Source organism: Hippopotamus amphibius, chromosome 1 (assembly GCF_030028045.1).
Source record: "Hippopotamus amphibius kiboko isolate mHipAmp2 chromosome 1, mHipAmp2.hap2, whole genome shotgun sequence".
Classification (NCBI taxonomy): domain Eukaryota; kingdom Metazoa; phylum Chordata; class Mammalia; order Artiodactyla; family Hippopotamidae; genus Hippopotamus; species Hippopotamus amphibius.
The window spans coordinates 5,529,382-5,542,556 of record NC_080186.1 but is presented as its reverse complement, the minus strand read 5'-3'; the positions used below and the strand labels follow the sequence as shown (position 1 = coordinate 5,542,556).

The window sequence follows — 13,175 nt, the reverse complement described above, 5'->3', positions numbered from 1 at the left end:
AAATAAGTAAAATTTTTAAATAAATGTGGGGGAAACAGCAGGTACAACAGGAGATAACACTTTTATTTTTCCAAATAAAAGTATTAAAAAAACAACAAGCAACAACTATTATCTACCATCACTAACGGTTTAAACAAGAAAAACTATTTTAATAGCCAAAAACAGTAGGAAGGATGTAAGTTCAAAATATGGAACAATTCTTTAAACTGAATAAACACAGCTCTACCAAAAAAAAAAAAATCTGCCTTTTTTTTCTTTCTCTTCCCCCCCTCATTTCAGACTAATAAAAATTTATTATAAACTGTTTGGGAAGCATTCGTCAAGTGCAAATAACATACTAGCACAGGACTCAGAGGCCAGAGCCTTGGTCTCATTTTGAACATAATCATATACTATGTGGCCCAGGTTCACTGTCCTCTTCTGCAAAATGGAAAAACAAATTTCTGACTTACCTAAAGCTTTGAAATCAAATATGATAACATGTAAACCTTAGAAGTATAACATGCAAGATACATTAAAAATTTAGACAACACAACTTTCAAACTAACAAAAACCAAATGGGCAAATGGACAGATGTCAGTTACATCATGTAGACATATGTTAAATATGATGTAAACTTTTAAATATTTTATTTATTTTCAGAAATAAATTTCTTTCAGGCTTAAAGAAGTACTTACCTTTCATCTATTTCAAGAAAAACACACCCGGGGGTGTGTGTGGTAGTAAAAATTCTTTTATCCACTGGGATTCGAGGCACTATAAAGAACAGAAAAGCTTGTTTTAAAGGCAAATATCTAATTATCCACTTACATTAAAAAGGGAACAAACTCTATCTGATATGGCAGAAATCTCACTTAGGGGCCTGGCCTGTGAGCAGCCAAAGCTAATTATTTTCATTATTAACTACACTTTAATTAGGTCAAAACGTGATGCCTACTAAAGTTAATTTTTTAAAATTATTTATTTATTTACTTATTTATTGGCTGTGTTGGGTCTTCACTGTTGCACATGGGCTTTCTCTAGTTGTGGTGAGTGGCAGCTACCCTTTCTTGTGGTGCGTGGGCTTCTTGTTGCAGTGGCTTCTCTTGTTGCAGAGCAACAAGCTCTAGGCAGGTGGGCTTCAGTAGTTGCAACATGCAGGCTCAGTAGTTGTGGCACATGGGCCTAGTTGCTCCGCCACATGTGGGATCTTCCCAGCCCAGGGATGGAACCCGTGTCCCCTGCATTGGCAGGCGGATTCTTAACCACTTCGCCACCAGGGAAGTCCCTAAAGTTAATTTTAAACAGAGAAAGTCTGTGTACACTGAATAGCTTACTCACCACAAATAATCTAACAGTCGAAGCTGGAGTAATTTAGAGTTCAGGATGAAAATGTGTCATCATATTTAGAGGTTGAACGTAACTAAGTGAATAGGATGTGAAACCTCAGTACCACATGGACATTTTAAATTTGTGTAATAACATTTGTGTGGTCAGTGCTGCTATACTGTGCTCTGAAAATGGAGTGATTAACATGCTAGGGAACCACGTGAGCATGCTGTAAATGCTCCATTTGCTTCTGCACAACTTCGTTTGCAGGAAACACGAGGTGGATGCAGAAAACAGCACTTCGTCGAAAGGAGTCACTTAGGAACGTGGAGAAACAAGCACACACCTGAAACATCGACCTGCTGCCTCCGTGCATCAGGTGTGCCCTGAGCCACGCCCGTCCAACCTGGTGATGGAACGTCCCATCTGATTTCAGACGACCTTCCTCCCACCCCTCGCAGGAACGCACGAGCTGCAGCCCTTCCCACATCCACGTGCACCGCAAACCGCAGGGCTTTTCCACAGCGAAGAGCCGCATTTATTGTATCATTTGTGCATTTCTTAGTCATTTAATGTGTAACACTGTGTTATCAGTTTATGAGATTCCTATCTTTTTTAAAAAATAAATTTATTTCTTTATTTATTAATTCATTTATTGGGTCTCCGTTGCCACATGCGGGCTTTCTCTAGTTGTGGCAAGTGGGGGCTACTCTTTGTTGCAGTGCACGGGCTTTTCATTGTGGTGGCTTCTCGTTGTGGAGCTCAGGCTCTAGGCATGTGGGCTTCAGTAGTTGTGGCGCACGGGCTTAGTTGCTCCGCAGCATGTGGGATCTTCCCAGACCAGGCTTTGAACCCGTGTCCCCTGCATTGGCAGGTAGATTCTTAACTATTGCACCACCAGGGAAGTCCCTCCTGTCTTACTTTTAACACATGGTTACTTGAGTGTCGCGCTCCTAAATTCAGTTGTCCCCATAAGCCCTGTGGTTTGTGTGAACTTTTTTGCACAGGATGATAAGTTTTAGGAAAGCATATGTCACATTACAGCAGAACTGACTATAATTTCAAACAATAAATGGAAGCTGCTTCTGCACCAATATATGAAGTCAGTGATGTTGTTCTGCCGTCAGAAGACATAAACTATACTTTTTACTCCGGGGGCTACCGGAAGACTTTAAGAAAATAGATTCATTCTCCTGACCTGTCTGTGCAACCATTTTCACGCTCTTCTGTCACAAAAGACAGAAACAAAAGGACACAGGACGGTCACCAGCAGAGAAAGGACCAGAAAACTGCACATCTGTGGCTGAGTCTAGGCTCAGACCCCTGGGCCGTGCTGTCCTCGAAGGTGACCACCACACAAGACGTCAAGGTTGGCAAACAGAGACGTCAGGGAAAATCAGCCCCCGGCCGAGCTGAAGACAGTGGCTGCAGTGAACAAACTCTCCCGTGCTCCCTTCCGATGTGCAGACACGTCACATGTGATCTAAGCCTGACACGCCACTGTGAACTACGCACAGATGCTCCTGGCCTACCTTTGCAACTGGAATGAGTCTTCTCCACCAGTGTGAGACAGCAGGGCTCGGGCTCCAGGCAGGCCGAGCTGTGCACGTGAATCAGATAGGGGATGATCTGGAAGGGGCAGTACGGCTGCTCCGGCTCCCGGGCTTCACCTCCCCTGGGGAAAAGAAAACTGGTTAGTGCTGGTCTGGACGCGTTCACCTAGTCCAACATGAAGCAAGGCTGAGGAAAACGTTCTGTTGGTCATTTCCAAGGGAGACATGTCCAAATCTACAATGTTTAAACGTATTTTATTTGTAAAAGAAGGGGAATGTTAGTTTCAATTTTCAATACTCAAGGGCAATGATATTCGTTTGTTACCTGATGAGTAAGCAGCTTTCTGGAGAACCAGTGGTAAGTGTGGACTGGTCACCAATTCCCAGAGTGACTTTCCGCTCCTGCTGGGAAGAGGGGCAGGCACAGCCGTCTGTCTCCTCGCGTGTGTCTAAACCGAGTGCCACCTGACGGGAAACGGGGTGCCCTGGGATCGTGCCCCCCAGCCAGCCCTCCGTCATCTCCTCCTACACCCCCATTCAAAGGACTGATCCAGTCCCACTTCGGCTGCTCCCTTGCCCAGGGAGCCTGGGGCAGGGAGACAGCAGGGCCGCACCCTCTCCGCTGCCAGTGGGCACAGAGTCCGTGCGCTCACTCTCGGGAGGCTCCCGAGGGCGGGGAGGTTCTACAGGGAGCACAGAGACGTCCACTCTGATAGATCACCCGAGCTGCCTGCAGGACGTTTCCACTTGGATTGACCAAGCGTCCCAAACGGCATTCACACTCCCCCGTTTCTGCCCATCACGCCTCTCCTCTCTGAGCACCATGGGCACCGATCCTCAGGGGGTCTCTGGCTGCCCAGGGGCCCCACCACCCACTCTCCTTCTCTCCTCACACTCCTGCCACTTCTCCACCCTCAGCTGTGACCCTGCTTCCTAGGTCACCGCTGAGAAGAGCGCCTTCTCCTGACACTGACCTGTGAGCATCTGTACTCGTGCTGGTGGCTCCCTCCCATTTCCGTGGGTGCTTTTTCCAGGCTCATCCCGTCCTGGGCTTCTCAATGCCATCTACACGCTGATGACCTGCACGTCTGTCTCTAGTCTGGCCTTCTCCCCTGAAACCCAAGCTTCTGGACCGATACCTCAGCAACATCACGAGGCCGATTTCTAGTCAACATCACACACTCACCTACAACTAAGCCACGCGTCCTGCCCTCTGCTCTCCAGGCAGCTGCTCCTCCTACAACTTCCTCCTCCCTGATACATGGCACCATGAGCCTTAGACTCCCATGTCACCTAACTGCTCTACCTCACGCCCCAAACTAACCCATCAACACATGCTGGTAAGTCTCCCCTACAGAAATATCCAGAAGGTCCAAAGTGTCTCCACGTGCACCTCCACCGCCTGGTCCGGGACCCGCCATCCCCTAGCTGCACCACGTCAGCATCCCCGCACTCCAACCTCCCGCCCCAACACAGGACCTTCTGCAAAGCACCTGACACGAGCCTTCCACAATATCAATGATACTTCCTTCCAAGAAATGAAAATGCCCTCTCTCTACCCACTGAACTTTCCTGAACCAATGGTAACCCCATAGCAACCACCCACCCGGATGTGGCCTTCAGGTGAGCAATGCCATCTCCTGGCATGAGGAATGGGGGACCCTGAAGAAATGAAGGACCTGGGTCTGGGGCAGGAACCGTTTAGGCTGAGCCTGGGATGGCAAGTCTGCAACAATGGAAGCCGTCAAAACCACTGGGGACTCTGGCCAGGCCAGGAGCTAACCTAGTTAGTGGAGTTAACCAGCAGCCACCGCTGGCCAGAAAGGGACAACGGGAGCACCTCGAGGCACGATGAGAACCTTATCATGAGGATGAAATTCTGAAATAGTGATGGAGGGAAATGACATGAGATCTCAGATCTGCTTCAAAATAATGGGGAGGAGGGTTGGGACCGAGGTAGTGGCACAGATGACACAAGACTAATTTTCTACCAGAAATAAACTATTCCAATTTTGATCTCTTTTCTTCTAGTTCACTGTCGCTGGACCTTTTAAGTCCTCATAAATACACGAGGGTGAGTCATCTGCACTCTGGCTGTAGGATTCACAGAAGTTTTAACATAACCAGAGTGTGAACAATCTCTGACTCACCCTCGTACCTATCTTGCTTTCTTGCAGGTGGTTCAAAATTTTAAAAATCAATTTTAAATGTGACTGAAAAACAAAAACCAAACAAAAACAAAAGAGCCCCAAACAACGGTCATCTGAAAGGATACTTAACGTCCAGTGATTCTCACATGCCCCTGAGTTAAGAATGACCTTTCTGGTCTTTTCTCCTACTGCATTATTACCTGCTTTTCTCAGGAGTACATGTATCTTCTCCTCAATCAAAATACAAACTTCTTGAAGCAAGAACCAAGTCTTTTGTATCCACAACAGACCTAGCTGAATACAGAAGAATTAAAATAAGTGCTAAATAAAATCAGAGGGATAAATTAGGAGTTTGGGATTAACAGATACAGGCTACTATATACAAAATAGATACACAACAAGGACCTACTGTAGAGCACAGGGAACTATATTCAATATCTTGTAATAACCAATAACGGAAAAGAATCTGAAAAAGAATATATATATACACATATGTAACTGAATCACTTTGCTGTACACCTGAAACACTGTAAATCAACCCCACATCAATTAAAAAATAAAAATAAATAAATAAATAAAACCCAGAGCCTACTCCCCTGTTCCTGGCCTCCTTGAGCCCTAGTACTCACCGGATCCTAGAGAAAAAGGAGTTCACTGGAGCGAATTCATACAGAGAGGCTACTGGAAACAAAGACAGGCGTCAGCGTCCTGCCCCCGAGTGGCTCCTCCTCAAACCATCGCTAAACAAACAGGAAACTCTTTTAAGAGACAGAGCCACTCCTGATTAATATCGCTAAACAAACAGGAAACTCTTTTAAGAGACAGAGCCACTCCTGATTAAAACAGGACTCTGCCCCCTCATTGAGACCTAGTCCCACCTAGTATTTTCTCAGGGCTTTCCTGTTGGACAGTAACCTCAGGTGAGACCGTGAGAGCACCTGACGGAGCCCTTTCCCTGCTACCTCCTGCAGTCCTGTCTGCATTTCTACACCTGCCTGGACTCACTGCTTCAAATGGCAACATAATCATCCTGCAACACAACTATTTTGCTGGTAATATTCTATTCCACTGCAACAGTTTGGACATGTCTCAAAAACTGGGAATTTAAACTACTTAGAGCTTTCAGGTCAAAGATATACACATTTCTTTCATTGTTTTTTCTTTCCTTGGATAAATTCCCCAGAGCTATGTGCCTAGATTAAACGGTATGACCATTTCATGACTCTCATTGTATGTTGGCAAACGAAGCTCCAGAAGATGGTACCAATTCAGTGTCACTCATGACACTTTCGCACACCCCTCATGCCAAAGGCCGTGCTTCAATTTTATTGACTTTTGCATTTATTTCATTGATTTGTGAGGTGGTAATTCAGAAACACCTAAATCTGCCCATCTTAGGACAAATTAGGAAACTGAACCTACTTTCAAGTGTTTGTTGATTACTTTTACTTCCACTGGTAGAGCTCCCTGAATATATACCTTTTGGGCACCTGTTCACTTGAGTGAAAAGTCCTCACTTATAGAAACCAAGGAAATGTTTAAAACCAAGGAGGTATTTTTTAAAAATTACACTGAAGGAGCATCTACAAGGAGAATTCTAAAAAACCAAAATACCGAACATGGTCCAGGCATCTGTACTTCTAAGAATCAGAAAACGGGCTTCTGAATGTTCAAGAAAGATACTCATGATTTTAAAGAAAACCCTCCAGTTTAAATGTAAAGGGACCAGTGACCAAACTGTCATAATTCAAGAAACCGTGAGAGTTATAGTCCCAGAATTCTGAAACCAGAAGTTCATATAGAAAGTCTGTGAGAAATAAATGAAAGAACTTGATACAGTAAATTTCAGAAATTACTCTAAGATATGCCACCGTCTTAACATAGAAACTGTTTTAGTCAGGGCTCAGATAAACTCATGGAGGAATTAAGGCAAGATAAGGGTGATTCAAAAATATCCTCAACTTTCCAAGCTGATTCTCGTGGATGGAACTGTCCCTCAGTGCCACTTTCAAATACCCGCCTTCGTCTGAGGACAGTTCTCCCGCTTTAAGCCGCAGTTCCAGCAGCCGTGGTGCCAGAGGGGCTCTGGACTCACGCTGCCAAGGTGAAGGCCGGCTCCACACTTACAGGCAGCGTGACCGTGGTGCCTCCGTGACAAAGTCAGCTAAGAAAGGGCACAGCTGCTGGCCCCGGGGTGCCTGATTGACGGCTGCCCCGAACCGTGCCTGTGCACAGCAGGCACAGAGGCAGGACCAGTCTGTGGAGACACCAGGCTCCTCCAGCGCGTGATGGTGGCTGGACCCCCTGTGGGTGCCTGGCCCAGCTGCTCTCTGAGCTGCACTGCAGCCCAAGGCTTCTGCACCCAGCCCTCCTCCAGCCTCGTTCCTTCCGGCCAGGCCTGCGATGCAGGCTGAGGGATCCCCTCACCCCTACCCCCACCCCTAGTAAGTATCCCGCTTCTGGGCAGACCCAAACTAACACAGTTACTGTGTCTGCCCAGCGGGGAGAATGCCAGTGCCTACACCTCACAAGCTCTTTGTGAAGATTAGCTCAGTTAATCCACAAAAGCACCGAGAAGGCAACCAGTAACTGTCGAATAGATGACAGCAGTGAAGACAAGCCTTTACGCTGTGGCTGCTCCGAACATCTCCAGGGCTTCGCCAGCCTGCAGCTTGTTGCCTTCTCTCAGCAGCCCTGTACTAACAGGCACATCAGAAACCATGATTCTCATTTTACGATGAGAAGCCAAATGGCCTCCAAGGTTCATGAAGGGACAGGCTTCAATGAGAACCTCAGGCCTTCAGATTCCAAGCTTAAAATTCTTTACACATAAAAAATACTGCAACTCTGCCGTAAGGTGAACTCGCTTATACTACTTATATATCACATCAGGCACCTGAGTTCAACTGCATTCCCCAGGAGTCCTGTAACACAGAGAGCCAGTCTACGGGACCTCAAACAGTAGATGGGAACCCAGCGTCACTTCTGCACCTGGCTGGAACGTGCGAATTCTCATTTTTGGAAGTGTGTTCTAAAGAAACAGCAGTCAGATCCTTCTGAGAGGTCAACGTTAAGTTGAAATGTGCTCTAACACAGGGCCAAAGCTGACAACTGCCAAGTTCATAGCTTCCCATGTCCTCTTAATGTTCTATGAGCTCAAAGGAAGGGACAGAAGGAGGTAACATGAGCACAGCCCAGAAACGGTGTGGAGCGAAAACGACAGCCCCCAAGGAGGGTCTGGCGAAAGTACAGAGTCAGGAGCAGGCTAGATGACCATCTTCACAGAGTGAGTAAATGTTTAGGTCCAAGAGACAACAATTTCAGGGCCTATTATGCTTTTACAAGTAATTAGCAAAGATAAGAAAGTGAAAAGATCAGGGAATCCCCAGGCGGTCCAGTGGTTGGGGCGCCTTGCTTCCACTGCAGGGGGCACGGGTCCCATCCCTGGTTGGGGAACTAGGACCCCGCAAGCCTCGCCACGCGGTCAAAAAGAAAAAAAAAATGAAAAGATCAGAAAGAGACTGTAGGGCGACACTGAGGGAAAATGGGAAAGAGCTGGCCACTAGCATCACGCATCTGTTCTGTTCAGAGCTGCACCTCAGCACCTAGAACAGCTCCTGGCCACTGCCGCATAAATGCCTATGGAATGAATAAATGATGAACAAAAGCAGAAAAACAAATATGGACAATTCGAGGTTGGAAACACATGTTTAGGAAAGAGGAGGAGAAATGAAATCAGTGTTTCTGAGTGACGGGAGCAGGAGACAGGGAATGGAAGAAAGCAAGGGTGACAGATGTCTTTTCTGAAGCTTATGTAAAACGTGCACAGATGATGGGGCAAGGGTCTGTGATGGAAAAAACAACCCCCTAAGACTGTTCTTCACTTCTTCAGTACTGGATTAAAAACCAGAATGAGTACAGAGCTCTAGATTTGCAAGGGGAAGAAGTCCCGGGGATCTGTCTCACAGCAGTGTGAATGTACTTAATGCCACTGAACTGTACATTTGAAAATGGTTACGACGGTAAATTCTGTGAATGTTTTTTTACTGTAATAAAGTAATCAAAATTTTTTAAAACTGAGAGAAAAGGGTTTGAGATCAAAAAGAAAGTTGATCTATACTAAGCTCTTCAAGAGACACTTCATGAAGAATATTAAATAAGGAATAAAGGGTGACTTAAGGATGAATGAAAAGTGAATGAGTGGATGAAGGAAAGATTACACGGGCTTGAACATCACAAAGAAAACTGAGTAGGAACCCTCTCCCCTGCCCAGTTCAGGAAAAGCAGCATTTCGGGAGGAAAACAAAATGAAGAGATTCACAACTTTAACAGAGAAGGAAAACTGGAAAAGAGATCTAACCTTGGGAAGTTTATCTCTAAAGCAAAGCAGAGAAATAACGAAGTCAGTAAAGAGCAAAAACATTTCATTTTATTAATGTAAAGGGAACAGAGACTGTAGCAATTAACCTGCTACACAGCATGTTGTAATCAAACCATATCTACAGCATATAATCTGTGAAACTAACTTGACTAAATGAAAGCAAATCTATTGGATCTTTATGTTACTAGCGGCATCTAAAACTCTATTTTTCATCACATTCTGACTTTTAAAATGAAGAAATAAGAAAAAAAATATAACCTGCATGCTTTGAATAATGCATTCATTTGTGTACTATTTCTGAAAGGATGAAACTGATCTTTACCAGGCAAGGTAAAAACATCTGAACATTGGTTCCATTACCTCTTTGGGTCCAGTTGTTCCATAAAGGAAGCTGACCGTGGGCAGTGTGTATGTAGAACACCCTCACGTCTTGGGCAAGCAGTTCAACAAAATGACAGGATTCCAAGAACTTTTTCTTACAATTCAGGATCCAAGGAGCCTGTTCAGAAATGTGCACTAACCTTCCAGACAGAAATGAAAAGACTGCCACAAAGGTATCCTACGAAAAACATTTAAAATAAACGCAAAATATTGAGATACGAAACAGCAATATTCCCTGAATAAATTCGTCTAGACATCTACCATGATCTATAGCTTAAAATACACCACACACACACACACACACACACACACACTCACACATACACCCTGCAAAGGAAACAAAACTCTCCAACATACTTCTTAGTTATCACTGAAAAACCTGCATTGTTCTTTCTGAAGGTTTTAGTTCTGCCAAACAATGCACCAGAGCTCATTCTACACTGACTAAACACGGGGTATACACTGTACACTTCTGAGTTCTTCTCCTTTGCAAACTGAACCTGGAAGGACTGTCTTCTCTGCACCAATGCATATGCCAGGCTTTAAGACCAAGCTCAAGATTCACTTGCTCCAAAATGTTGTCTTTGACAAACCTCATGACATGAGAATCATTTCTCTGATTTGTTCCATTAGACATAAACATAACTTATATCTAATGGGCCACAGTTTGTACCTGCTAGCATTGGCATATGTTTTCCTATCTAGCTTTACTTTGAAGATCTTAAAGGGAAAATGTTTTTTGTAAACTTTCTTCCCCTTAAATCACCATACCACTGACTATAGTACTACGAACACACCAGTTAGTAAAATAAACACTATAACAGTAGGGATAGCTCATGCTCCAATATTATAAAATCTTTAAGTTACAATCAGGTTGAGGTCTACACATAAATGAAGTAATCTCCATCATATCAGCAAAACATGAGGCTCAATAATTGTCAACATGAAGAGATTCAAAAAAGATATACTAAGTATCTCTTCCAAAATTCTACAAAAAATGACAGCATCTGAACTCACCTGTTCTATAAAATCCAGTTGTTACAACTTGAAGTAGTAGGTATTGGAACTAAGAATGATATAAACAGAAATTAACAACTCGGAGATTAGAATAAGATGCAGGAAATTACTCTGCAGTGTTATTTTTTCTTAATTTGAGAGAACTCAGGGATGCTAAGGAGACAGAGGCACCTCATGACTGAAGCAAAGCAAACTACTCCGTATATGCAGCTTCCTGTTTTCAGATGTTTTCTCTGGCAAGGGCGGGAGAAACTCCGCAATGCCTCATTAGCAGTTTTCTCCTATGATTCACCTCGAATTGTGGTTACTGAAATGCTCTGTCATTATTTTTAAAAATCTACATCTAGACGAGGTCATTAGGAAAAATCACCCAGGTTGATATGGCAAAATTTGTGAATTCTTACTGTGTTTTTGGAAGTGTGCCCTGAAGCAATAGGGGCCGGCTCCTCTAGACTGTACATGGTCATATCTGCTTGAAGTGCTCCGTTCTGACTGAGAATCTGGAAAAGCTCACTGTTTGCTAAGAAACACAGAAAATAAAAAGGTAGTCCAGTGACAACATCATCTTTGGGAAGTCATTTTCATCACTATTAAAGTTGGCTTATTTTTTAGGATGAGGACACCTCAGAATGTTGTCCTTGAAACCAGATCATTTTCTTCTCTCACCTAAAACACTGACAGTGGCACAAACTTAAGATGTTGAATTTTATGAATTCTGCATGTGCTGGATCATAAGGAACAAGATACATTTAAGGTACCAAAACAAGGTACTGAAACCAAAAATTCCAAATACACACACAGGACATGTGTATGGCAGAAGCACTACTCTAGTATTCAGGAAGTATATACCACCTCTGAAGCCACAGAGGTTCATGCTACAGAATGTGCTTTTTTTCTTTTTTTTAAGCTCTTTATTGGAATATAATTGCTTCACACTCTTGTACCAGCTTATGAGGTACACCAAAGTGAATCAGCTGCATTTATACACCTATCCCCATATCCCCTCCCTCCCACGACTCCCCCCCACCCTCCCCATCCCAGCCCTCCAAGGCATCACCCATCATCGAGTTGATCTTTTGTTATACAGCAACTTCCCACTAGCTATCTATTTTACAGTTGGTAGTATATATATGTCTAATGTGCTTTTTTTAAAATCTTTTGAGAAGTCAGAAAAGTCATAAAAAGAAAAAATGTTTACAATCGTTGGTTTTTAATTTGGTAAATTCCTGATATATCATGACTGCATTTTAAAAGTATGTCTACAGGAGGAAAATGTAAATGTACTTAATCAAAAGCATTTTCCCCCTAACAGTCACAGAAGACAACATTCTTTTAAAAAGAGAATCTTCAAAATGTGCTTATGCCAAACTCTACTTTCCTGAAACAGATCAGCAAAAAACTGCACAGTTACTAAGCTATTACACAAATAAGGCTCCCCAAGTGCTAATGTGAAAAACTAAGGTGCTAATGGCATCAGGGTAGATTTACACATCTCACATAAAGCACCAAAAACGCTCAAAACATTTCTGTGGATAAAACCACGCAGACAGCTCCTCTGGCCTGGCTGCTGTTTATTTACCAGCAGTTGGGTGGTGTCCTTGCACGACTGTATTCTCTCTGCAGCCCCTTTACCTTGCACGCTGTGTACGCAGCGAAGGGAATAGTTGAGGGCATCCAGGGTGCCTGGTTTACTGTTTCTCTCCGACGGGAAGTATTTTTTCATTTCTTGGACAACCGTTATAAGTTCTTCAGAAACTCTGTTTCGATCCTGCTGTTCACTGTAAGATAAAAAAATTCTAAATTCACACTTTCGATTACAATAGGTCCATTTTTACTGAACAGCAAGTGGATTTCGCGTCAGGCCCGCTTTCTAAACACTTAACGTAGGTCTGATCATTTTGTTCACAGATTCATTACCCATTTGCAAAGGTGGGGAACCCCAGTTTAAAGAGACTGGTAAACATCAAACGATTTCCACTCTCTCAATCCCACTTCAGCCTAGAGTCAGCTGAAACGGTGGCTGAGTTCCTTAACCACTTTTTCCCTACCTTTGGTTAATTTCCTTCAGTTTCTTATGGCATTCTAGGTCGTTTCAGTCTCCCCACTAAACTTTTTTCTAGGCTTACAAACAAAATATAAAAAGACGTAAGCCCGCCTTTCCCTTCTACTGCCCCAGCAACGAACAACAAACACATCAGGTTAAGTCACCTGTCGCTGGTCTGCACGAATCTGCCCCGCAGCTGGTATTGCTGGTTCACACCTCGGCAGAGTCCTTCCCCAGGGCCTCAGGACCTGTGGGCTGTGGTCCCTCAAGTTCATGGCGCTGGTCCCCCTGGAGTCCTGAGATTTACCACCGGACGTTTCTAGATCTTCACAGGGATCCAT

At 44.0% G+C, this 13,175-nt stretch overlaps 1 protein-coding gene across 1 annotated transcript in view; it reads right to left on the bottom strand.

Annotated features, from left to right (window-relative positions):
* PER3 (period circadian regulator 3) overlaps positions 1–13,175 on the bottom strand; it is a 59,956-nt gene extending 46,781 nt beyond the window's left edge. Inside the window, 9 exon segments of the mRNA XM_057746508.1 lie at positions 678–756; positions 2,841–2,983; positions 5,641–5,692; positions 9,753–9,951; positions 11,195–11,310; positions 12,423–12,568; positions 12,999–13,047; positions 13,050–13,121; positions 13,124–13,175. Coding sequence (XP_057602491.1) covers positions 678–756; positions 2,841–2,983; positions 5,641–5,692; positions 9,753–9,951; positions 11,195–11,310; positions 12,423–12,568; positions 12,999–13,047; positions 13,050–13,121; positions 13,124–13,175 — 908 coding nt within the window.